At 36.2% G+C, this 27,575-nt stretch overlaps 1 protein-coding gene across 2 annotated transcripts in view; it reads left to right on the top strand.

Moving 5' to 3' along the window:
• ATF6 (activating transcription factor 6) overlaps positions 1 to 27,575 on the top strand; it is a 210,633-nt gene that overhangs the window by 89,861 nt on the left and 93,197 nt on the right. The window contains exon 15 of one of the 2 annotated variants that reach the window (XM_060090833.1): positions 6,300 to 6,411. In XM_060090833.1, the coding sequence (XP_059946816.1) occupies positions 6,300 to 6,411 (112 nt within the window). Of the gene's footprint in view, positions 1 to 6,296; positions 6,412 to 27,575 lie in introns of both variants that reach the window. The other variant, XM_060090834.1, reaches the window with a different exon arrangement.

A 27,575-nucleotide genomic window follows, 5' to 3' on the forward strand; every position in this document is an offset into this window, starting at 1 on the left:
AAGATGCAAGAAATGTTTAACAAAGATCTAGAAGAATTAAAGAACAAACAAACAGAGGTGAACAATACAATAACTGAAATGAAAACTATACTAGAAGGAATCAATAGCAGAATAACTGAGGCAGAAGAACGGAAAAGTGACCTGGAAGACAGAATGGTGGAATTCACTGCTGCGCAACAGAATAAAGAAAAAAGGATGAAAAGGAATGAAGACAGCCTAAGAGACCTCTGGTACAATATTAAAGAGACCAACATTCGCATTATAGGGGTCCCAGAAGGAGAAGAGAGAGAGAAAGGACCCGAGAAAATATTTGAAGAGATTATAGTCGAAAACTTCCCTAACATGGGAAAGGAAATAGCCATCCAAGTCCAGGAAGCGTAGCAAGTCCCATACAGGATAAACCCAAGGAGAAACACGCCGAGACACATAGTAATCAAATTGGCAAAAATTAAAGACAAAGAAAAATTATTGAAAGCAGCAAGGGAAAAATGACAAATAACATACAAGGGAACTCCCATAAGGTTACCAGCTGATTTCTCAGCAGAAACTCTACAAGAGAGAAGGGAGTGTCATGATATACTTACAGTGATGAAAGGGAAGAACCTACAACCAAGATTACTCTACCCGGGAAGGATCTCATTCAGATTCAATGGAGAAATCAAAAGCTTTACAGACAAGCAAAAGCTAAGAGAATTCAGCACCACCAAACCAGCTCTGCAGCAAATGCTGAAGGAACTTCTCTAAGTGGGAAACACAAGAGAAGAAAAGGACCTACAAAAGCAAACCCAAAACAACTAAGAAACTGGTCATAAGAACATACATATCAATAATTACCTTAAATGTAAACGGATTAAATGCTCCAACCAAAAGACACAGGCTCGCTGAATGGATACAAAAACAAGACCCATATATATGCTGTCTACAAGAGACCCAATTCAGACCTCGGGACACATTCAGACTGAAAGTGAGGGGATGGAAAAAGATACTCTGTGCAAATGGAAATCAAAAGAAAGCTGGAGTAGCAATACTCATATCAGATAAAATAGACTTTTAACTAAAGAATGTTACAAGAGACAAGGAACGACACTACATAAGGATCAAGGGATCAATCCAAGAAGAAGATACAACAATTATAAATATATATGCACCCAACATAGGAGCACCTCAATACATAAGGCAACTGCTAACAGCTATAAAAGAGGAAGTTGACAGCAGCACACTAATAGTGGGGGACTTTAACACCTCACTTACACCAATGGAGAGATCATCCAAAATGAAAATAAATAAGGAAACAGAAGCTTTAAATGACACAATAGACCAGATAGATTTAATTGGCATTTATAGGACATTCCATCCAAAAACAGCAGATTATACTTTCTTCTCAAGTGCACATGGAACATTCTCCAGGACAGATCACATCTTGGGTCACAAATCAAGCCTCAGTAAATTTAAGAAAACTGAAATCATATCAAGCATCTTTTCTGACCACAACGCTATGAGATTAGAAATGAATTAAAGGGGAAAAAACATAAAAAACACAAACACATGGAGACTAAACAATACATTACTAAATAACCAAGAGATCACTGAAGAAATCATAGAGGAAATCAAAAAATACCTAGACACAAGTGATAATGAAAACATGACGATCCAAAACCGATGGGATGCAGCAAAAGCACTTCTAAGAAGGAAGTTCATATATACAAGCCTACCTCAAGAAACAAGAAAAATCTCAAATAAACGATCTAAGCTTACACCTAAAGAAAACAGAGAAAGAAGAACAAACAAAACCCAAAGTTACCAGAGGAAAGACATCATAAAGATCAGAGCAGGAATAAATGAGATAGAAACAAAGAAAACAATAGCAAAGATCAATAAAACTAAAAGCTGGTTCTTTGAAAAGATAAACAAAATTGATAAACCATTAGCCAGACTCATCAAGAAAAAGAGGGAGAGGACTCAAATCAATATAATTAGAAATGAAAAAGGAGAGGTTACAACAGACACCGCAGAAATACAAAGCATCCTAAGAGACTACTACAAGCAACTCTATGCCAAAAAAAATGGACAACCTGGAAGAAATGGACAAATTCTTCGAAAGGTATAACCTTCCAAGACTGAACCAGGAAGAAATAGAAAATATGAACAGACCAATCACAAGTAATGAAATTGAAACTGTGATTAAAAATCATCCAGGGCTTCCCTGGTGGCGCAGTGGTTGAGAATCTGCCTGCCAATTCAGGGGACACGGGTTCGAGCCCTGGTCTGGGAAGATCCCACATGCCGCGGAGCAACTGGGCCCGTGAGCCACAACTACTGAGCCTGCGCGTCTGGAGCCTGTGCTCTGCAACGAGAGGCCGCGATAGTGAGAGGCCCGCGCACCGCGATGAAGAGTGGCCCCCACCCTTGCCACAACTAGAGAAAGCCCTCGCACAGAAATGAAGACCCCACACAGCAAAAATAAATAAATTAATTAATAAAAAAATAAAAAATAAAAAAAAAATAAAAATCATCCAACAAACAAAAGTCCAGGACCAGATGGCTTCACTGGAGAATTCTATCAAACATTTAGAGAAGAGCTAACACCCATCCTTCTCAAACTCTTCCAAAAAATTGCAGAGGAAGGAACACTCCCAAACTCATTCTGTGAGGCCACTATCACCCTGATACCAAAACCAGACAAAGATACTCCAAAAAAAAAAAGAAAATTACAGACCAATATCACTGATGAATATAGATGCAAAAGTCCTCAACAAAATAGTAGCAAAGAGAACCCAAGAACACATTAAAAGGATCATATACCATGATCAAGTGGGCTTTATCTGAGGAATGCAAGGATTCTTCAATATATGCAAATCAATCAATGTGATACACCATATTAACAAATTGAAGAATAAAAACCATATGATCATCTCAATAGATGCATAAAAAGCTTTTGACAATATTCGACACCCATTTATGATAAAAACTCTCCAGAAAGTGGGCATAGAGGGAACCTACCTCAACATAATAAAGGCCATATACGACAATCCCACAGCAAACATCATTCTCAATGGTGAAAAACTGAAAGCATTTCCTCTAAGAGCAGGAACAAGACAAGGATGTCCACTCTCACCACTATTATTCAACATAGTTTTGGAAGTTGTAGTCATGGCAATCAGAGAAGAAAAAGAAAGAAAAGGAATACAAATTGGAAAAGAAGTAAAACTGTCACTGTTTGCAGATGACATGATACTATACATAGAGAATCCTAAAGATGCCCCCAGAAAACAACTAGAGCTAATCAATGAATTTGGTAAAGTTGCAGGATACAAAATTAATGCACAGAAATCTCTTGCATTCCTATACACTAATGATGAAAAATCTGAAAGAGAAATTAAGGAAACACTCCCATTTACCACTGCAGCAAAAAGAATAAAATACCTAGGAATAAACCTACCTAGGGAGACAAAAGACCTGTATGCAGAAAACTATAAGACACTGATAAAAGAAATTAAAGATGATACAAAAAGATGGAGAGATATACCATGTTCTTGGATTGGAAGAATCAACATTGTGAAAATGAGTCTACTACCCAAAGCAAGCTACAGATTCAATGCAATCCCTATCAAATTACCAATGGCATTTTTTACAGAACTAGAACAAAAAGTCTTAAAATTTGTACAGAGACATGAAAGTCCCCGAATAGCTAAAGCAGTCTTGAGGGAAAAAATACAGAGCTGGAGGAATTAGACTCCCTGACTTCAGACTATACTACAAAGCTACAGTAATCAACACAATATGGTACTGGCACAAAAACAGAAACATAGATCAATGGAACAGGATGGAAAGCCCAGAGATAAACCCATGCACCTATGATCAACTAATCTATGACATAGGAGGCAAGGATATACAGTGGAGAAAATACAGTCTCTTCAGTAAGTGGTGCTGGGAAAACTGGACAGTTACATGTAAAAGAATGAAATTAGAACACTCCCTAACACCATACACAAAAATAAACTCAAAATGGATTAGAGACCTAAATGTAAGACTGGACACTATACAGCTCTTAGAGGAAAACATAGGAAGAACACTCTTTGACATAAATCACAGCAAGATCTTTTTTGATCCACCTCCTAGAGTAATGGAAATAAAAACAAAAATAAATGGGACCTAATGAAACTTAAAAGCTTTTGCTTAGCAAAGGAAACTACAAACAAGACGAAAAGACAACCCTCAGAATGGGAGAAAATATTTTGAAACGAATCAACGGACCCAGGATTAATCTCCAAAATATATAAACAGCTCATGCAGCTCAATATTAAAAAAAACAAACAACCGAATGCAAAAATGAGCAGAAGACCTAAATAGGCATTTCTCCAAAGAAGACATACAGATGGCCAAGAAGCACATGAAAAGCTGCTCAACATCACTAATTATTAGAGAAATGCAAATCAGAACTACAATGAGGTATCACCTCACACCAGTTAGAATGGTCATCACCAGAAAATCTATAAACAACAAATGCTGGAGAGGGTGTGGAGAAAAGGGAGCCCTCTTGCACTGTTGGTGGGAATGTGAATTGGTACAGCCACTATGGAGAACAGTATGGAGGTTCCTTCAGAAACTAAGAAGAGTTACCATATGACCCAGCAGTCCCAGTACTGGGCATATACCCAGAGAAAACTATAATTCAAAAAGACATATGCACCCCAATGTTCATTGCAGCACTATTTACAATGGCCAGGTCATGGAAGCAACCTAAATGCCCATCGACAGACAAATGGATAAAGAAGTTGTGGTACATATATACAATGGAATATTACTCAGCCATAAAAAGGAACCAAATTGGGTCATTTGTTGAGACGTGGATGGCTCTAGAGACTGTCATACAGAGTGAAGTAAGTCAGAAAGAGAAAAACAAATATCGTATATTAACGCATATATGTGGAGCCAGAAAAATGGTACAGATGGATCAGTTTGCAGGGCAGAAATTGAGACACAGATGTAGAGGACAAACATATGGATACCAAGGGGGCAAAGCGGCAGGGCAGTGGTGGTGGGATGAATTGGCCGATTGGGATTGACATGTATACACTGATGTGTATAAAAATGATGAGTAATAAGCACCTGTTGTATAAAAAAATAAATTAAAAAAATTCAGGGAAAAAAAATGCTATAACTAAGCGTTCACAGGAACCTAACCTGTATTTCCTTTAGGAGAATGGTTCAGTGTTTGCTAATTCAGTGTTTGTACTGACTTTATAGGACTATAACTACCATAAATAATAAGAATTGACTGTATATTCAAAATATTACAGTCAGAGATGTCCTCTTGAGCACGTGAAATTATTTCAAAGGAAGTTCTTATGTCTCAGTTATATTTTCCTTTTAGGTCAATCTTGCCCTCCTCTTAAGTTAATATAAGTTTGACTGAAGACATAAAAGAACATATAAGAAAGAAATATATATGATTTTTCTTTTTGAAGAAAAATGAAGTGTTTTTTTTAACTCTAACTTTTGGGTATTGGCTTATTTGCTAAACAATAAAAGACCCTGAAAATATTATTAAGAACTATATTAATATCATTTGAGTATATCTTTTGGGATAAGATGTGCTTTGAGGTATTATAGTTTTAGTTATAATTTTACCAAGACACTGACTTGGTACTTTTAATATCTATATGGCTAGCAGTTGAGTGACTCCCATGGAAGAGACCCATGCTTGGTACTGACATCTCTGACTCCAGTAACAGTCCTGAAAGGTTTATGTGGTTACCCTAATTTTATTGATGAGGAAACTGATGTTCCTCAGAGATTGATTTCCCCAAGAATATCCAGTTGAGAGGTGGAGCAGGAATTCAGAGGCAGGTGTATTTGTTTCCAAATCCTAAGTGCTTTTCACCTTTCACACAGCCTCATAGACAAGTGCGCCTTCACAGATTTGACAGAATGGTGAAAGATAACTTTTCCTCAGACTTAATTTATGTTACCAAAATTTTAAAATCATGCAAACCAGTGCTGAAATCTATTTTCTGGTACTTCTAATTTTTTTTACATGCTTTGCAATGCACTTGACTGGTACATTTTAGAGCCTTGATACAGAAATGAGAGTTTTGGCTTTAGTGAGTTGGATCTTACAAATATCCTGACCTTGAGCTTTTCAAAATGTTACTATAAAAATTGCTGCCAAAATACTACTAATATTTTGGTTGAGAGAGATTCTTATAATTCTGATGTTACCTTAGAATGGGAAGCATGTTTGAGAGGATAGAAATTTATTAGTTAAAGAACACTTTGCCATTTTCTTACTTCAGCAGGAACTCAGGGAGTGAGCTACAGGTGTATTATGCTTCACCCAGAAGTTATCAAGACTTTTTTGAAGCCATCCACAGAAGGGGAGACACGTTTTATGTTGTATCGTTTCGAAGGGTAAGTTCACTTTGAAAGAATAAAAGAAATAGTTTTGAATACCTGCTATATATGAGGCACTGAGCTGAATGCTGTGGAAGATAAAAAGATATGAGAGATAGGAAGCAATATAAAATAAATTGTATGAGTGGAACAGTCTAAGTGCTATAATACAAGCTTGATTTTGAGCTGTTCACCGTTATGAAGAGGAAACATGGAGTTGATGCCAGGCAATATTTAGAAAATATAAGCTGCTTATTGATTTTTATTCTTTGTTTATAACCAACATATTGTTTGTTTGTTTATAACCAACGGAGAAGTATAAACATAAAAATGTCTTTTTAGGCTATATTCCTGAGACATTCTATCCCTCTTTTCTCTGTCCTTCATCAAGCATTTACTCTTGTTAGTGAAGAATGTGTAAGATAATCAGTTAGCTTATACAAAAGTAAATGTTTATACGAGCACTTTTGAATGTTACAAATGGGAGACTAAATGGGGAAAAAATGCATAGCTTACTTTCATTCCATCTGCTTTTCCTCTAAAATGAAAATACATTCTGCATAGAGTTGCCATATGAATATCTCGGTTACAGTGCTGTATGTTAAACCAGTAACATATGAATGAATTAGAATTCCTTGTAGTTTGTATCCTAGGTTTTTATTTTTCTTTGTCTTTTTTTTAAAGAACATAGAGAGTGTATGATAGAAATAAGCATATGCTAACAATAAACGATTCATTTTCTGATTATTGTCACCACTCACTGTCACTGAAATTCTCAGTTAACTCAATGCTCTTCCTAAGGTATAAATACCTAGCAGCTCAGAATTTTGGACCAGAGAACTTTGACACTTGAAGATTAGGGAAATCAAACATTTCATGTGTTTTTAGTTATTAATCAAATATGTTAGGAGATTTGGAATACTATAGTGATAGTATCTCATGATTTCTTCCTTTTCTCAAAAATTTCCTGTGTTCAGCCTATTCTCTCAGACATAGCTGGTATATTTCTATACTGTGCCAGCCTCCAAGTTCATTTTCAGCAGCAAGGGGGCAGCTGAGAACAGGGTTTCAGCAAGGCTCCGACTGTATTGGCTGACCAGAGCTTAGTATTAGCTTTGGGTTGACACAATCATGTTTAAAGTTGGCAGGGGTTGGGGGGTGGGAGTAAACTTTTTAAGATGGGATCCAACACTACGAAGAAGAGACTTGATAGATGTTAAAATGAATGTGTTGAAGTATATGTTATGGAAGTTACCACAGAAGAATATTTTTAACACTGAAATAGCTGAATACATTTTCTTAGGTTTGGGATAATTTCTCTATTATTTGATTAAAACAGTACAGTATATATTAAAAGTAGCAATTGTCAAGCCACAGATTGACCTCATGACTAGTAGCATTTTTCTAGGGAAGAGAACAAGTATTTGTTATGAAGAAAATTATCCTAGCCTTAAAGGGACTGTATTTTTTACAAAAGAAGATGAATGGTGTTCTTTTTTTAAATAAATGCATTGCATTTCTTGCATTTGTAAAAGCTACTTCTCATTAGTTTGCTGTGAAAAGTACTACTAGAAAATTATTTATGACTCTCCCTCCAATCCTTTGATGTTGTAGAAAAAACAGTCTCATGTGTAAGAAAACTGTTAGGACTCTCTTTCACATTCTGTTTGAGTTTTTCATTTCCTAATTACTGATTTATCATATCTTAGTGTTTTATATCAAGGTGAAGTGAGGATAAGCATGAACTTAACTAGATAACAGTAGTTAGAGAGAGACAGCATCCTTTTTCACTTTTTCTTTCTTGCTTTATTTTGTTTTAACAGTTGAGATAAGGAAGTTAATTTTATCATCATGACTATAAATAGTGTCATTGGACAGGAATTTGATTCTTAAATCCCGGATTGTTCTTTTTGTTCTTGCTAAAATGAAAATGAAAGACATAATGATCTCATGCTTAGTTTTTTTTTCATTTTTCCATATAAAATATTCTAACAGTTTCATCAAAAAGGCAAATGGCATCATTTCTTGTGTAGAAAGATGTAGACTTTTTCTTTCATTTAGGCGCTTAATTTCACTGACAGAAATTATTGTAATTGATACTGTGCGATTACATTAGAAATTAAGAAATATAGGGATTCTCATGCCTCAAGGTTTTGCTTAGTATAAACCAGACTTAACAGAGCCAATAAGCAAACCATGTCGTTTTATTGTATAATTGGACATGTGTTTAACAAAATATTTTAATATCTAAAAAAGTAGATGTAGCTATTGACTGTTTAGTATACCATTATTTAATAAACCAACTCTTATGCTTCATAGCTTGGAACGTACACTTGTCCTCATGGAAAATTGGAATAGTGGCTTGTTGTCATTCCTGATTCAACAGCAGCTCCAGTAATTCCATTTTAGTCTTTTTCACACATTGCTCATACAGACTCCCTAAGCAGAAAGAGGATCTGATTATATATATAGTTGGGTAGAATTGCTGTGATAACCTTGGCTCATGATCCGTGGTCCATTCTTTTGTGACCAGGGAAATATGGTTGATTTCATTAAATGTATTCTTTTGCTTTGTAAGCCAGCAACTATGCAGAAGGAACAGCCTGGGCCACTCTTCTGAGCAAATGATTGTGGTGGGCCCTTAGAGCTTCATAAACTGTTTATTATGCTACACAACACCTGCTTTAAAAAAAAAAAAGTTCTTTCTTGTATTGTTCCCTAGTTGTTTGATCTAAAAGGCTTGTCTTCTCATCTGTATCATAAGCCTCTGAAAGGCAGGAAGTGTCACGTGCTTTTTTATTACCACTCCTGACACTCAGCACAATGTTAGCCACTCAGTGCTTATTAAACAGAACAATTTTAGGTGTGGTTCACTAAGAGAAGTCACAGTGATGGAAGTTCATTGTTTTCCATAATCATTTAAAGGGTATATTTGCATGTTTTGCTTGGAGAAATTTAAATCTATTTTCCTGATCTAAGAAGTAACATAAACAGTGCTGAAGTCCAGCAGAAAGTTCAGTTAGAGATGACCTGTCTCTTCTTTATTTATGGTTGTACTAGCCAGAGATGCATCAGCTTTGTGCTTGTTTCTGAATCTAAGCTTTAGAGCTAAAAAAAAATCACCTTGGTGAAATGTTTAATAGTCAATAGGGAGAACTTTGAGGTACTTGCATCCTCGTTTTTTTAATATTTGGCAGAGTCATTTTGGAGTGGATTGTTGTTAGACCTCACTGCTTTCTTTTGTGGAGAAGGGATGGTGTCTAGTATCTCTACAGATTCAAGCAGCATGAGCCAGAAACTTGAAACTTTGGACAAAGAATAGGAAAGATGCTAATTAATGCAGAAAGGTTGACTGGTGATGTTATTGGTTCAAAAGGTTTGCCAAAGGTTTATTCTCATGGAAGGCCATAAAAGAGAGTTTCACAGAATGGCAATGATATTTTCTATTAATGCCTAGATTAATACCTAATACATGCTTGGAAGAATGGCATATTTTCTTAATGTATATTATGTATTTCTTGGAAATTTTTGTTTAGTATATATAACTTTATATAAAATCTTCAGAGGCAAGAGGAATTTCCTTAGAAATCAAAGGAAATTAGTTTATAAAGTCTACTTCAAAAGGATACAGCTTCTGTTGTTTTGGAACTTCACAACTTGAGTGTGCACATGAATCTTGGAGTTTGGCCATTTTCTTATCTCTGCTTTCATGGCCTTTTAGCCAGATTCTTTCTCTGGCTGGAAAAAAAAAATGTGACTAAATGAGTTTGGAAAGATACTTGCATTAAAAAGAAGTCTTATCTTAGAAGAGACTTTTTCAAAAACTTCTTTTAGAGGGCTTTTTCTAAATAATTGTTAGCTTACTTTGAGATGTACTCTTATCCAGGTCTTAGGCATATTGTAAAAAATAGAACAGAGTTGTCTGAGGATCCATTTAACCTGAGTTTACTTAATGATTACATCAGTAACATTATATATCCATTTTCTCTTTCATTTATATACAAATACAGACACCTTTAATGTATACGGCCATTATAGTTTACAAACCCCTTTCACACATATCATCTTGTTCTTTACATATAATAAAGTAAGTATTCCTAGTCCTGTTTTACAGATGGAAAAATTGAGGCACAGAGAGGTTAAGTAGCTTCTCTAAGGACAGAAAAATGGTAAGCAGTAGAACTAGGGCAGTAATTGAAGTGTTCTAATTTAATACAATGATTTTTTTCCTTTACATTCTGGTGCTGCATTTTAGATTGCAGAATATTTAAATAGCAAAATTACTCTATTCCTCCAAAGCCAACCATGTTTTGTTGCCAAATCTGCTGGACAGTTTTGCTGGAGTTATTGCATAACAATTAAAATTTTTTGTTTGTTAATTACCTGATTGTAGATTAAGTGCTTTATTAGGTTACACTTTGATAATAGTAAAGAATAACTTAATGGTCTGAAAGGTTATAGTATAGCTTCAGATTTCAAACCAAGAGAATAGAATAAATAGGCTTTGAGAGTTTCTGGTTTCTTTTTAAAACATTTGAGGAAAAAAAATCTTTGCTGTGTCTTAAAAAGGAAGTACTTTAGCCAAAATAGACAGTATTTTAATGATTGGTACTCTAGAACTTCTCATAGAGGAGAGTGGTTTTTGTGCGTGTGTAAATGCATTTTATTATGCATTCTGTATATGGCATGCCGGATTCTTGAGATCAGAAACTTTTGATCTCAAGCTCCTTGTTAAATATGAGTTACTGTTGTGTGGTTTTAGGGGATTTAGTCATTTGTTCCTTGGCTCTGTAACAGATTCCTAGCTAACATTAAAAAAAAAACAACAACAACCTGTTATTTGGATTTTTCAATTGCATACTATAATATAACTTGTTTTATGTTTGAAAAATGATTGTTCAACAGTCTCTGTAACTAGACTTGTAAGTAGAATAGCCATGGGCACAAAGAACTTATAACTCATGAATTATTTGAAGTCTTCAAAATTCTCAGATAGTGGGCAAGTCCATTTGAGTCAGGATAATTTTCCAACTGTTCGTTATTCTTGTGCTCTATTTGGTAGTCTTTATTTTATAATGTGTTTTTCATATGCATTTGTTTAAGCTCCTTTTTTAGGTTGCATGCTTTCTCTGGGCAGGGATAAAGTCTATTCCTTCTGTTTTGTCTTTCTACAAGGTCTGTTGCTATGTACTGCAGACTGTGTAGGGCTAGTCCTAAATAAATGTTAGGGCTCAAACTGCTGTTTATTTGTGCCTTTTTTACCTTATTTTTTATGTCCTACTGTTCAAAAGATTAGTAGAGATGGGGTTTGCAGAGACAAAGAAGGAAATTTTTCTCAATGAATGTTTAAAATTACTTTTGTATATTGAATAACCATGAAAAAAATTTAAATATATAGTCTACTTTGATGTGGACAAACTTTTAGCTATAGAATAGAATGACTTCTAAAGAAAGACATCTAAAGTTACCCTGATTCTTCAGGTAGGGTTTAATAATTGATAGTTTAAAGTTTTGATAGTTTCCTTCTCATAAAATTTCAGATTTTTCATAATGAGGGAAGAAAACATTTCCTGAAAGCAAAACTGCATTCTAAGAAAAGATATTTCTTCACATTATGAATATGTGAGGAAAAATGTTTTTTAAATAATTCATAGATACAGGCCTTAGTGACCTGCATTTGAGCCCCAATTCTGTCACTTACTATTTGACTTTGGACAAATCACTTGTCTCTCCTATCTTCAGTTTCCTGATCTGTAAAATGATAAAGTTAGAGCAGATTTGCATTTTCCTTTTAGCTCTAGAAATTTATAGTATTCTTCTAACTCTTTGTGTGTGTATGCGTGTGTGTGTGTGTGTGTGTGTGTGTGTGTAGGTAAATGTGTGTATATGTGTTTCTGTGTGTGAACACTGTCCTCTTAGAAATCTATAGTATTGTGTTAAAACTCTTTAAAGTTACTAGAGTGACTCTCAGTCAGTTGGAGTTAGAACATTTTAAGGGTTTTGAAAAACAACCATAACAAAAACAAAATGTTGAGTTACAAGGTAGACCTATAAATTAATGAGTTTGATTTTTTAATAGATGGTGGTCTTATAATTTATTTAATAATGATCTTTATAGCGCTTATAATATGCCAGTCTTTAATCCTGAGGTAGGTATGATTATTGTCCTCATTTTACAGATGAGGAGCCTAAGGCACAGAGAGGTTAATTAATTTGTCCAATGTGACATAGTTTGGAAGTGACCGAGCCAGAATTTAACTGAGAGTCTGGCTTCAGAGTCTGTGTTTCTGGCCACTTCCCTATATTGCCTTTCTAGCACTTTTATGTCCAAATGCTGCCTTATCCTTCAGAATATTCAACTTGGAATTTAATTCCACTGATCTGTCTGTTCAAAACATCATTTGAGTTGCTTTAGGTTCGTTTTCCAAAGAGGGCAAGACCAAAGATAAAGCCCTGTGGGAAAAAAATCCCAAGAACCATGCTACATAGAGTAATAGTGTAGGAGGAATAAGAGCTACCAGGGAAACACAGAGGCAATGATTAGAGATATAGAAGGAGAATTGGAATAGTACTACAGATGAAAGTGGAAAAAAATCAACTTTGTTTTATTTTAAAACATGGAGGTCAAGGAAGAAGAGTTCAAAAAGGAGGTGGTCAGCAGTATTGGGTGTCACAGAGCTCACTGAGAATTAGAAATGAGAAAAGCCTATTTGGCCTATATAAACATGGAAATCATTGGTGACTTGAGATTACAGTTATGGTAGAGTAATCAGGACAGAATCCAGATTAGAGGCTAAGAGAGATTGTGCAGGAAATAAAGTGGTGGGCTTGGTAAATTTGCCATTGAAGGGAAGGGGAAATAGCCTGGAGACTGGTAAAGGGAAGAGAACTAAGGTGTTTGTGTTTGTGCATGTATGCGTGTGTGCGTGTGTTTAAGGATAGGAGGGCTATAAAGGTAAAGTATAAAGTAAAGAGAGACTATTGTGGTTAATTTATATACATATAAATGTAAGAATGGAGTGCATATTTTATTTTTGACAGATGTTTTAAAGAAAAATAAACATGTCAATGTTTGTTCCTCATCTGTATTAATGTTTTTCTATTGAAATCAGAACATGGAGAAAGTTGAAGAAAATTTTTTGTTTATTTGCAGTAGGACTATAAAAAATAAAAGAGAATGTGGAATTAAAACCAGATTTCTAAAAAATAAAATCATATTTAAAGTATTCCTTGAGACATCGAAAGTCTTCTAAATCTTAAATAAGGAGATGCCTTTTAATAATGGTAAAATGTGGGGCTTCCCTGGTGGCGCCGTGGTTGAGAGTCCGCCTGCCGATGCAGGGGACACGGGTTTGTGCCCCGGTCCGGGAAGATCCCACATGCTGCAGAGCGGCTGGGCCCGTGAGCCATGGCCGCTGAGCCTGCGCGTCTGGAGCCTGTGCTCCGCAACGGGAGAGGCCACAACAGTGAGAGGCCCGCATACCGCAAAAAAATAAATAAATAAAAATAATGGTAAAATGTTTTTAAAATATAAAAGTTGATAGAACTACTTCTAATTTAATTAATACATAGATGGTCTTGGAGTTTTTCCTCATATAAGTCAGAAAAGTAGCAAAATAGACTGTTAAATCATTTTATGTTTAAACAAAATTTGATGCAAGCTTTTTGATAATGTCACAAAACTTAAATATGGAGGAAGCAATTACTATAGTTAGGAAAAGTTGATGATTTATCCTCTGACTCAGGAGTAAGATCTGAAATGCTTGTGTCCTCCCCTCCCCCATATGTAGTGATTTCTTATTCTGGACTCTGATTTGTTTAACTTTGACCCCATCAGCAAATCTGAACACTGACACTTAGTTGGTTTTTCTTGAAAGATCCTAAGGCTCTAATAGGTGTGTGGTATTTATTTCAAGGCATTGATGCTAATCTAGAAAGAGTCTGTTATGGATGGGCTTTGAGGAATTTTCCAATTCCTAGTAGTATAGGAATCACACTGGAAGCCAGCAGGATGGACGTTTAGCTGAGACCAGGAGTGTGGTATATGTCTAACTAAATAATTGTGCAACTGTTTGCTTAATGTCTGTTTCCCTGGCCAGGCCTTAAGCACCCTGAGGGCAAGAACCATCTCTATCTTAGTCATCATGCTATCCCTAGTATCCAGCATAGTACCAGGCATATAGCAGGTATTCAGTAAATATTGAATGAATGAATGAACAAACTGGATACCAAATCCATCAGTTTGACATGCCATATTCTAAATTAGTTTATACCATCACCATGATGTGATAGATAATTTGTGACAGACCAGCTTCTTAACTACTTTTATCAGGGCCATCTACGTCTCATGGTAAATCTAGAAATCAGTCTTTGAAAATTAGTAAATTTAAATGCATTTTGTACAGCACAGGGAATATAACCAATATTTTATAATAACTTTAAATGGAATATAATCTATAAAAATATTAAATCACTGTGTTGTACACTTGAAACTAATATAACATTGTAAATCAACTATCCTTCAATAAAAAAATAAATAGAAGATTTTTTTCAATTAGGATGTTAAACAGACTGTGGTACCATTTTAAGCACTGGAATTAATAAGCCGCAGACTGAATAAACTCCGTATGTATAGAGACCCATCTATAATGTATGTCTTTGGTGTCCTAGAAGGATGGGATGATATTAGCATTTTTATCTCCTGCACAGTGTTTAATTTGAATATGTAAGGTGTTCAAGAAAAGCTTGTCAAACAAATCTCCCATAACCTATTTTTCAAATAATTTAGAGTCATCTATGTCTGAGTATAACACACCTAGAAATAAATCTTAAAACTAAAATATATCATACAGAATAAAAGGCCTCTGTTATTCAGTTTAAGTTTTATAGCTATTTTTCTTCTTGTTCCATTTGTTATTGAATAGAAATTCAATAAGTTTTATTCTGTTAAGTATGAATCTGCCTTGGGATGGGGTGTCAGATGTTTAATTTGAAGTTCTTTAAAGAGACTGGTTGCCTTCTTCCTCTTAAATGTGCTTTGAATTAGTAACTTTCAGATATCTATTTGGGTGGAGGTACAAGCATTATAAAGAGAATGATATATAATCAAAAAATAATTTTTCCTTGGCTTTGGAATGAAAAAATATCCAACTCAGAGTTTTGCAGTCAGACATTTATCTGATCAGATATTTATCAACTCATCTTCTATATAATCGACTCTGATTTCCAGGCTTCTATTTTGCCTAAAAAATCAGGCTTCAGACTCAACTGAGTAATAAGAAATTGGAGGTCCTTAGACTGATGTAGATCAGTGGTTCTCAAACTTTTTGGTTTCAGAACTCCTTATATTTTCCAAAACACTTCAAAGAAATATTAGTGAGAAGAGTGGCATGGTTTTATATTTTTATGAATCTCTTTAATATCTGGCTTAGTAGAAGCCAGCTGGATTCTTATATGTGCTTCTGCATTAATCATTTCCTTTTAGTTGAAATATATGAAGAAAATCTGACCTCACACAGATAATGTAGTTGGATAAGGAAGGAATTTTTTTTTTTTTTTTTTTTGCGGTATGCAGGCCCCTCACTGTTGTGGCCTCTCCCGTTGCGGAGCACAGGCTCTGGACGTGCAGGCCCAGCGGCCACAGCTCACGGGCCTAGCCGCTCCGTGGCATGTGGGATCTTCCCAGACTGGGGCATGAACCCGTGTCCCCTGCATCGGCAGGTGGACTCTCAACCACTGCGCCACCAGGGAAGCCCAGGAAGGAATATTTTTAAAGCCTTTTCAGATAATTGTGGGTGTTCTTCTTTGATGCTACACCAAAATTCAACAAGAGATAGTTTCTTAAAGGGTAGTTGCAGTGTAGAAGCCAAATCTGAGAACTTTTAGCACTCTGAGGCATTAAAATTTATTGGTCATATGTATAGCTGATTCACTTTGTTATAAAGCAGAAACTAACACACCGTTGTAAAGCAATTATACTCCAATAAAGATGTTTAAAAAAACATCTATTGGTTTTTCTTGCACTTTGAGTGGATCTCTTCCCCATGCATGATTTTGTAACATCACACTTTGGTCAGACGGAAAAAATTGGCTCACTGAGACAAGGAGATCTTCCAACTGTTGACGTGGCTTATATACAATATTTAAAAAAATCACATTGTTTAATACCACCACAAGTCTTATCTGAAAAGTCTTTAATATTAGGAAACTGTTAAGTTCATGGTAGCAGATGCAGGTTTTTCAGAATTCTTGTTTTTGTTTGAAGACTCAAATTTTATCACTGTTTAAAAGATTGTCAGTTGTTTTCCTTCAAGTGGCAGCTTCCTTTAATTCATTTGTCTATCAAATACCCAAGTCAAAGTAACTATAATTTGTCTATCTGACATTCTTTAAAGTAAAACTGGTGTTACATTAAAAAGTAGCTAGGGAGTTCCCTGGTGGCCTAGTGGTTAGGATTCCAGGCTTTCACTGCCGTGGCCCAGGTTCTTTCCCTGGTTGGGGAACTGAGATCCTGCAAGCTGCACAGCACGGCCAAAAAACAAAACAAAACAAAAAACTTCGGGATGCAGCAGAAGTTTATTTCCTATTTTGTCACAGAATATTAAAAAGAAGTCTACTCAAGATTTAATAAAATTAATAATTTTTATATCCTTAAACTGACTTTGTGTCTGTGTGTGTTTGTGCATGTGTGTGTGTATCTGAACATGAGGTGATGAATAATACAGTGAACTCTAATACAGTTTGGTACTACTGTCTTGATTCAGGCTAAGGTATCAGAATTGATTTTGTACCATCAGTGTAAATATCAACACAGTTGTTCTAGGATAAGTGATGAGATTCAAAAACATTATTCAACACTGAATATTTTAGTACTGCCTGTGTTTGTTGCCAAACATTCCCATATAAGATCTTTGTTTCTGATTACTTGGTGCTCATACTGAATGAATATAAACAAAACATCCAGTCTGTTTCATTTATAAAACAAAAGCACAATTCTGTAGTGGAAATATTAATTCTGTCTTCATATTTGCAGCTCATCTTTAATTTGATGGGTTATTATATGATTAGAAAGTAGCAGTGCCATGATTTCTTTTACTGACTTTTCATCCAGCAGGCACTGAGCAAGGCCAACTATCCAAGACTTTATTAGCCTCTCAGGTAAATGTACTTCTTCAGCATTTACCATGTAAGATATTTCAGTGGTCTTTAAATTCTACATGATTGGTCTCAGAATAACACTGGAACTTAACTCACACCCTAATAGTATTTGAAATGTTTTGTTGCATAAGAGACAATAAGATAGATTACTGACACCTGTAATGAAAGAGAAAGATAGCTTTCAGCATATGATCATTTCTTATTAACAGTTTCATCCAGTTTCTTGGTAGATTCTGCCTTTCCATGAGTCACAGAATTCTCTAGTACATTAGTTTTATCTTTTTCAGTATCTGAGTTGTAGACAGTATGGCTGAGGGTTAAGGAAGCAAATCTTTTGGTTTTCTATTCAAGTATAGTTGATTCACAATATTATGTTGGTTTCAGATGTATAGCTTAGTGATTCAGTATTTTTGCAGATTATACTCCATTATAGGTTATTATGAAACAGTGGCTATAATTCCCTCTGCTACATAGTATATCCTTGTTGCTTATCTATTTTATACATAGTAGCTTATCTATGTTAATCCCATACCCCTAATTTGTCCCTCCCATCTTCCTTTTCCCCTTTGGTAGCCACAAGTTTGTCTTCTTTATCTGTGAATCTGTTTCTGTTTTGTGTATACATTCACTAGTATTATTTTTTAGATTCCACATATTTATGATATCATACAGTATTTGTCTTTCTCTGTCTGACTTATTTCACTAAGCACAATATTCTCTAAGTCCATCCACTTTGCTACAGATGGTAGTATTTCATTTTTTATGGCTGAGTAATATTCCACTGTTTGTATATATGTGTTTGTGTATTTATCTCATATCTTCTTTATTCAGTCATCTGTTGATGGGCACTTGGGTTGCTTCCATGTCTTGGCTATTTTAAATAGTGCTGCTGTGACCATTGGGGGTGCATATATCTTTTCAAATTACTGTTTTTGTTTTTTCCAGAGATATACCCAGGAGTGGAATTGCTGGATCATATAGTAGTTCTATTTTTAGTTTTTTCAGGAACCTCCATACTGTTTTCTATAGTGGCTGCACTGATTTACATTCCCAACGGTGTACAGGGTTCCCTTGTCTTCACATCCTCTACAGCAATTTGTTATTTGTAGACTTTTTTATGACAGCCTTTCTGACAGGTGTGAGGTTATATCTCATTGCTGTTTTGATTTGCATTTCTCTAATAATTAATGATGAGCATCTTTTCATGTGCCTCTTGGCCATCTGTATGTCTATTTTGGAAAAATGTCTATTCAGGTCTTCTGCCCATTTTTTGATTGGATTGTTTTGTTTGTGTGTTTTTTTCCTGATATTGAGTTGTATGAGTTGTTTGTATATTTTGGATATTAACCCCTTGTCAGTCTCATTGTTGGCAAGTATTTTCTCCCATTCTGTAGGCTGTCTTTTCATTTTGTCAGTGGTTTCCTTTGCTGTGCAAAAGCTTTTAAATTTAATTAGGTCCCATTTGTTTATTTTTGCTTTATTTATTTCTTTTGCCTTAGGAGACTGATCCAAGAAAATATTGCTACAATTTATGTCAAAGAGTGTTTCATCTATGTTTTCTTCTAGGAGTTTTATGGTTTCTAGTCTTACATTTAGGTCTTTAAACCATTCTGAGTTTATTTTTGTATATGATATGAAGGAATGTCCTAATCTCATTGCTTCACATATGGCTGTCCAGTTTTCCCAGCACCACTTGTTGAAGAGCCTCTCTTTTCTCCACAGTATATTCTTGCCTCCTTTGCCATAGATTCATTGACCACAGGTGTGTGGGTTTATTTCTGGGCTCTATTGTGTTCCATTGATCTATGAGTCTGTTTTTGTGACAGTATCATGCTGTTTTTTTTTACTGTAGCTTTGTAATATAGTCTGAAGTTTGGGAGGGTTATACCTCCAGCTTTGTTCCTTTTTTCTCAAGATTGCTCTGGCAATTTTGGGTCTTCTGTGATTCCATATAAATTTTAGGATTATTTATTCTAGTTCTGTGAAGAATGTCCTGGATATTTTGATAGGAATTGCATTAAATCTGTACATTGCTTTGGGTAGTAAGGCCATTTTAACAATATAAATTAATCCAAGAACATGGACTGTTTGTCTACTTCTCTGTATGAAATTAATCCAAGAACATGGACTATCTTTCTACTTCTTCGTATTTTCTTCAAATTCCTTCATCAGTTTTTTTAAAAATATTTATTTATTTGGCTGTGCCAGGTCTTAGCTGCAGCACACGGGATCTTCGTTGCCACATGCGGGATCTTCAGTTGTGGCATATGGGATCTTTTAGCTGAGGCATGTGGGATCTAGTTCTCTAACCAGGGATCAAACCCGGGCTTGCTGCATTGGGAACGTGGAGTCTTAGCCACTGGACCACCAGAGAAGTCCTCATCAGTGTTTTATAGTTTTCAGAGTATAGGGCTTTCACCTCTTTGCTTAAGTTTATTCTTAGGTATTTTATTCTTTTTGACATGATTTTATTTTTACTTTCTCTTTCTGATACTTTATCATTAGTGTATAGAAACACAACAGATTTCTGTATATTAATCTTGTATCCTGCAACCTTGCTGAACTCATTTATTAATTCTAATAAGTTTTGGGGTGGATTCTTTAGGGTTCTCTTAATAAAGTATTGTGTCATCTGCAAATAGTGATAGTTTTACCTCTTCTCTTCCAATTTGGATACCTCTTATTTCTTTTTCTTGTATGAATGCTGTGACAAAGACTTCCAACCCTATGTTAAGTAGAAGTGGTGAGAGTGGACATCCATGTCTTGTTCCTGCCCTCCTGCAGTGGAAGAACAGAGTCCTAACCACTGAACCACCAGGGAATTCCTGGCTTTCAGCTTTTTACAATTGAGTGTGATATTGGCTGTTGGTTTGTCATAAATGCCCTTTATTATGTTGAGATGTATTCCCTCTATACCTACTTTGTGGAGAGTTTTTATCATTAATGGACGCTGAATTTTCTCAAAAAAATGCATCTGTTGAGATGATCATGTGATTTTTCTTCCTTTTGTTAATGTGGTGTAACACATTGATTGATTTGTGAATGTTGAACCATCCTTGTGACCCTGGAATGAATCCCACTTGATCATGGTGTCTGATCCTTTTAATGTATTTTTGGAATTGTTTTGTTAATATTTTGTTGAGGATTTTTGCATCTATATTCATCAAAGGGATATTGGCCTATAATTTTCTTTTTTTGTACTGTCTTTGTCTTGTTTTGGTATCAGGGTAATGGTGGCCTCATAGAATAAAGCGTTATTTGAGGTATTGTAAGAAAACTAATGTGGCGAGAGACTTTTTTTTTAAAGTTATTTCTTTATTTACTTATTTTTTTAACATCTTTATTGGAGTATAATTGCTTTACAATGGTGTGTTAGTTTCTGCTTTATAACAAAGTGAATCAGCTATACATATACATATATGCCCATATCTCTTCCCTCTTATGTCTCCCTCTCTCCCACCCTCCCTATCCCACCCCTCTAGGTGGTCACAAAGCACCGAGCTGATCTCCCTGTGCTATGCGGATGCTTCCCACTAGCTATCTATTTTACATTTGGTAGTGTATATATGTCCATGCCACTCTCTCACTTTGTCCCAACTTACCCTTCCCCTCCCTGTGTCCTCAAGTCCATTCTCTAGTAGGTCTGCGTCTTTATTCCTATCCTGCCCCTAGGTTCTTCATGACCATTTTTTCTTTTTTTTTTTTAGATTCCATATATATGTGTTAGCATACGGTATTTGTTTTTCTCTTTCTGACCTACTTCAGTCTGTATGACAGACTCTAGGTCCATCCACCTCACTACAAATAATTTCGTTTCTTTTTATGGATGGGTAATATTCCATTGTATATATGTGCCACATCTTCTTTATCCATTCATCTGTCGATGGACACTTAGGTTGCTTCCATGTCCTGGCTTTTGTAAATAGAGTTGCAGTGAACATAGGGGTACATGACTCTTTTTGAATTATGGTTTTCTCAGGGTATATGCCCAGTAGTGGGATTGCTGGGTCATATGGTAATTCTATTTTTAGTTTTTTAAGGAACCTCCATACTGTTCTCCATAGTGGCTGTATCAATTTACATTCCCACCAACAGTGCAAGAGGGTTCCCTTTTCTCCACACCCTCTCCAGCATTTATTGTTTGTAGATTTTTTGATTATGGCCATTCTGACTGGTGTAAGATAATATCTCATTGTAGTTTTGATTTGCATTTCTCTAATGATTAATGATGTTGAGCATTCTTTCATATGTTTGTTGGCAATCTGTATATCTTCTTTGGAGAAATGTCTATTTAGGTCTTCTGCCCATTTTTGGATTTGTTTGTTTGTTTTTTTCATATTGACCTGCATAAGCTGCTTGTAAATTGTGGAGATTAATCCTTTGTCAGTTGCTTCATCTGCAAATATTTTCTCCCATTCTGAGGGTTGTCTTTTGGTCTTGTTTATGGTTTCCTTTGCTGTGCAAAAGCTTTGAAGTTTCATTAGGTCACATTCGTTTATTTTTGTCTTTGTTTATTTTTGTTTTTATTTCCATTTCTCTAGGAGGTGGGTGCAAAAGGATCTTGCTGTGATTTATGTCATAGAGTGTTCTGCCTATGTTTTCCTCTAAGAGTTTGATAGGGTCTGGCCTTACATTTAGCTCTTTAATCCAGTTTGAGTTTATTTTTGTGTATGGTGTTAGGGAGTCTTCTAATTTCATTCTTTTACATGTAGCTGTCCAGTTTTCCCAGCACCACTTATTGAAGAGACTGTCTTTTCTCCATTGTATATTCTTGCCTCCTTTATAAAAAATAAGGTGACCATATGTGCATGGGTTTATCTCTGGGCTTTCTATCCTGTTCCATTGATCTATATTTCTGTTTCTGTACCAGTACCATACTGTCTTGATTACTGTAGCTTTGTAGTATAGTCCGAAATCAGGGAGCCTGATTCCTCCAGCTCCGTTTCTCGTCCTCAAGATTGCTTTGGCTATTTGGCGTCTTTTGTGTTTCCATACAAATTGTGACATTTTTTGTTCTAGTTCTGTGAAAAATGCCAGTGGTAGTTTGATAGGGATTGCATTGAATCTGTAGATTGCTTTGGGTAGTATAGTCATTTTCACAGTGTTGATTCTTCCCATCCAAGAACATGGTATATCTCTCCATCTTTCTGTATCATCTTTAATTTCTTTCATCAGTGTCTTACAGTTTTCTGCATACAGGTCTTTTGTCTCCTTAGGTAGGTTTATTCCTAGGTATTTTATTCTTTTTGTTGCAGTGGTAAATGGAAGTGTTTCCTTAATTTCACTTTCAGATTTTTCATCATTAGTGTATAGGAATGCAAGAGATTTCTGTGCATTAATTTTGTATTCTGCTACTTTACCAAATTCATTGATTAGCTCTAGTAGTTTTCTGGTAGCATCTTTAGGATTCTCTATGTATAGTATCATGTCATCTGCAAACAGTGACAGCTTTACTTATTCTTTTCCAATTTGGATTCCTTTTATTTCTTTTTCTTCTCTGATTGCTATGGCTAAAGCTTCCAAAACTATGTTGAATAATAGTGGTGAGAGTGGGCAACCTTATCTTATTCCTGATCTTAGTGGAAATGGTTTCAATTTTTCACCACTGAGGATGATGTTGGCTGTGGGTTTGTCATATATGGCCTTTATTATGTTGAGGTAAGTTCCCTCTGTGCCTACTTTCTGGAGGGTTTTTTTCATAAATGGGTGTTGAAAGCTTTTTCTGCATCTATTGAGATGATCATATGGTTTTTCTCCTTCAATTTGTTAATATAGTTATTTAGGTTACTATATATCATGTCATCTGCAAACAGTGACAGTTTTACTTCTTCTTTTCCAATTTGTATTCCTTTTAAATTTTTTTCTTCTCTGATTGTTGTGGCTAGGACTTCCAAAACTATGTTGAATAATACTGGTGAGAGTGGACATCCTTGTCTTGTTCCTGCTCTTAGTGGAAATGCTTTCAGTTATTCACCATTGAGAATGATGTTTGCTGTGGGTTTGTCGTATATGGCCTTTATTATATTGAGCTAGGTTCCCTCTGTGCCCACTTTCTAGAGAGTTTTTATCATAAATGGGTGTTGAATTTTGTCAGAAGCTTTTTCTGCATGTATTGAGATGATCATTTGGTTTTTATTCTTCAGTTTGTTAATATGGTGTATCACATTGATTGATTTGCATATATTGAAGAATCCTTGCATGCCTGGGATAAACCCCTACTTGTTCATGGTGTATGATACTTTTAATGTGCTGTTGGATTCTATTTGCTAGTATTTTGATGAGGATTTTTGCATCTATGTTCATCAGTGATATTGGCCTGTAGTTTCTTTCTTTGTGACATCTTTGTCTGGTTTTGGTATCAGGGTGATGGTGGCCTTGTAGAATGAGTTTGGGAGTGTTCCTCCCTCTGCTATATTTCGGAAGTGTTTGAGAAGGATAGGTGTTAGCTCTTCTCTAAATGTTTGATAGAATTCTACTGTGAAGCCATCTGGTCCTGGACTTTTGTTTGTTGGAAGATTTTTAATCACAGTTTCAACTTAAGTGCTTGTGATTGGTCTGTTTATATTTTCTATTTCTTACTGGTTCAGTCTCAGAAGGTGTGCTCTTCTAAGAATTTGCCCATTTCTTCCAGGTTGTACATTTTATTGGCATATAGTTGCTTGTAGTAATCTCTCATGATCCTTTGTATTTCTGCAGTGTCAGTTGTTACTTCTCCTTTTTCATTTCTAATTCTATTGATTTGAGTTTTCTCCCTTTTTTTCTTGATGAGCCTGGCTAATGGTTTATCAATTTTGTTTATCTTTTCAAAGAACCAGCTTTTAGTTTTATTGATCTTTGGTGTTGTTTCCGTCATTTCTTTTTCATTTATTTCTCATCTGATCTTTATGCTATCTTTCCTTCTGCTGACTTTGGGGGTTTTTTGTTCTTCTTTCTCTAATTACTTTATGTGTAAGGTTAGGTTGTTTATTTGAGATATTTCTTGTTTCTTCAGGTAGGATTGTATTGCTATAAACTTCCATCTTAGAACTGTTTTCCGTCTTAGAACTGCTTTTGCTGTATCCCATAGGTTTTGGGTCATTGTGTTTTCACTGTCATGTGTTTCTAGGTATTTTTTGGTTTCCTCTTTAATTCCTTCAGTGATCTCTTGGTTATTAAGTAGTGTATTATTTAGCCTCCATGTGTTTGTATTTTTTACAGATTTTTTCTTGTAACTGATATCTAGTCTCATAGCATTGTGGTCGGAAAAGATAGTTGATATGGTTTCAGTTTTCTTAAATTTACCAAGGCTTGATTTGTGACCCAGGATATGATCTGTTCTGGAGAGTGTTCCATGAGAACTTGAGAAGAATGTTTATTCTGTTGTTTTTGGATCGAATGTCCTATAAACATCAGTTAAGTCCATCTTGTTTAATGTATCATTTAAAGCTTGTGTTTCCTTATTTATTTTCATTTTGGATGATCTGTCCATTGGTGAAAGTGGGGTGTTAATGACCCCTACTATGATTGTGTTACTGTCGATTTCCCCTTTTATAGCTGTTAGTATGTGCCTTATGTATTGAGGTGCTCCTATGATGGGTGCATAAATATTTACAATTGTTATATTTTCTTCTTGGATTGATCTTTTGATCATTATGTAGTGTCCTTCTTTGTCTCTTGTAATAGTCTTTTTTTTAAAGTCTATTTTGTCTGATATGAGAATTGCTACTCCAGCTTTCTTTTGATTTCCATTTGCATGGAATATCTTTTTCCATCCCCTCACTTTCAGTCTGTATGTGTCCCTAGGTCTGAAGTGGGTCTCTCGTAGACAGCGTATATACGGGTCTTGTTTTTGTATCCATTCAGCCAGTCTGTGTCTTTTGGTTGGAACATTTAATCCATTTACATTAAGGTAATTATCTATATGTATGTTCCTATGACCATTTTCTTAATTGTTTTGGGTTTGATTTGTAGGTCTTTTCCTTCTCTTGTGTTTCCTGCCTAGAGAAGTTCCTTTAGCATTTGTTTTAAAGCTGGTTTGGTGGTGCTGAATTCTCTTAGCTTTTGCTTGTCTGTAAAGGTTTTAATATCTCCATCGAATCTGAATGAGAGTCTTGCTGGGTAGAGTAGTCTTTGTTGTAGGTTTCTTCCTTTCATCACTTTAAATATGTCCTGCCAGTCCCTTCTGGCTTGCAGAGTTTCTGCTGAAAGATCAGCTGTTTACCGTATGGGGATTCCCTTGTATATTATTTGTTGTTTTTCCCTTGCTGCTTTTAATATTTTTTCTTTGTATTTAATTTTTGATAATTTGGTTAATGTATGTCTTGGTGTGTTTCTCCTTGGATTTATCCTGTGTGGGACTCTGTGTGCTTCTTGGACTTGATTAACTATTTCCTTTCCCATATTAGGGAAGTTTCCAACTATAATCTCTTCAGATATTTTCTCAGTCCCTTTCTTTTTCTATTCTTCTTCTGGGACCCCTATAATTCAAATGTTGGTGCGTTTAATGTTGTCCCAGAGGTCTCTGAGAGTGTCCTCAATTCTTTTCATTCTTTTTTCTTTATTCTGCTCTGCAGTAGTTATTTCCACTATTTTATCTTCCAGGTCACTTATCCATTCTTCTTCCTCACTTATTCTGCTATCGATTCCTTCTAGAGAGTTTTAAATTTCATTTATTGTGTTGTTCATCATTGTTTGTTTGCTCTTTAGTTCTTCTAGGTCCTTGTTAAACGTTTCTTGTATTTTCTCCACTCTATTAGCAAGATTTTGGATCATCTTTACTATCATTATTCTGAATTTTTTTTTTTTTGGTAGACTGCCTATTTCCTCTTCATTTGTTTGGTCTGGTGGGTTTTTAGCTTGCTCCTTCATCTGCTGTGTGTTCTCTGTCTTCTCATTTTGCTTAACTTACTGTGTTTGGGGTCTCCTTTTCACAGCCTGCAGGTTCGTAGTTCCCGTTGTTTTTGGTGTGTGTCCCCAGTGGCTAAGGTTGGTTCATTGGGTTGTGTAGGTTTCCTGGTGGAGGGAACTAGTGCCTGTCTTCTGGTGGATGAGGCTGGATCTTGTCTTTCTGGTGGGCAAGGCCGTGTCTGGTGGTGTGTTTTGGGGTGTCTGTGACCTTATTATGATTTTAGGCAGCCTCTCTGCAAATGGGTGGGGTTGTGTTCCTGTCTTGCTAGTTGTTTGGCATAGGGTGTCCAGCACTGTAGCTTGCTGGTCATTGAGTGGAGCTGGGTGTTGGTGTTGAGATGGAGATCTCTGGGAGATTTTCGCTGTTTGATATTACATGGAGCTGGGAGGTCTCTGGTGGACCTGTGTCCTGAACTTGGCTGTCCCACCTCAGTGGCACAGGCCTGACACCCGGTCGGAGCACGAAGACCCTGTCATCCACACGGAAAAAGGGAAAAAGGGGAAAAAATATATATCGTTGCTCCCGAAGTCCACCGCCTCGATTTGGGATGATTCGTTGTCTCTTCAGGTATTCCACAGTTGCAGGGTACATCTGGTTGATTATGGAGATTTAATCTGCTGCTCCTGAGGCTGCTGGGAGAGATGTCCCTTTCTCTTCTTTGTTTGCACAGCTCCTGGGGTTCAGTTTTGGATTGGCCCCGCCTCTGCATGTAGGTCGCCTGAGGGCATCTGTTCCCGCCCAGAGAGGCGGGGTTAAAGGAGCAGGTGATTAGGGGGCTCTGGCCCACTCAGGCTGGGGGGAGGGAGGGGTACGGAATGCGGGGCGAGCCTTCAGCGGCAGAGGTCAGCGTGACGTTGCAACAGCCTGAGGCACGCCGTGTGTTCTCCCGGGGAAGTTGTCCCTGGATCACGGGACCCTGGCATTGGGGGGCTGCACAGGGGTCCCGGGAGGGGAGGTGTGGATAGTGACCTGTGCTTGCACTCAGGCTTCTTGGTAGCTGCAGCAGCAGCCTTAGCGTTTCACTCCGATCTCAGGGGTCCGTGCTGATAGCCTCGGCTTGCACCTGTCTCTGGAGCTCTTTTAGGCAGCGCTCTTAATCCCCTCTCCTCGCGCACCAGGAAACGGAGGAAAGAAAAAG

This window comes from Mesoplodon densirostris, chromosome 2, assembly GCF_025265405.1.
Source record: "Mesoplodon densirostris isolate mMesDen1 chromosome 2, mMesDen1 primary haplotype, whole genome shotgun sequence".
In the NCBI taxonomy this organism is placed as follows: Eukaryota; Metazoa; Chordata; class Mammalia; order Artiodactyla; family Ziphiidae; genus Mesoplodon; species Mesoplodon densirostris.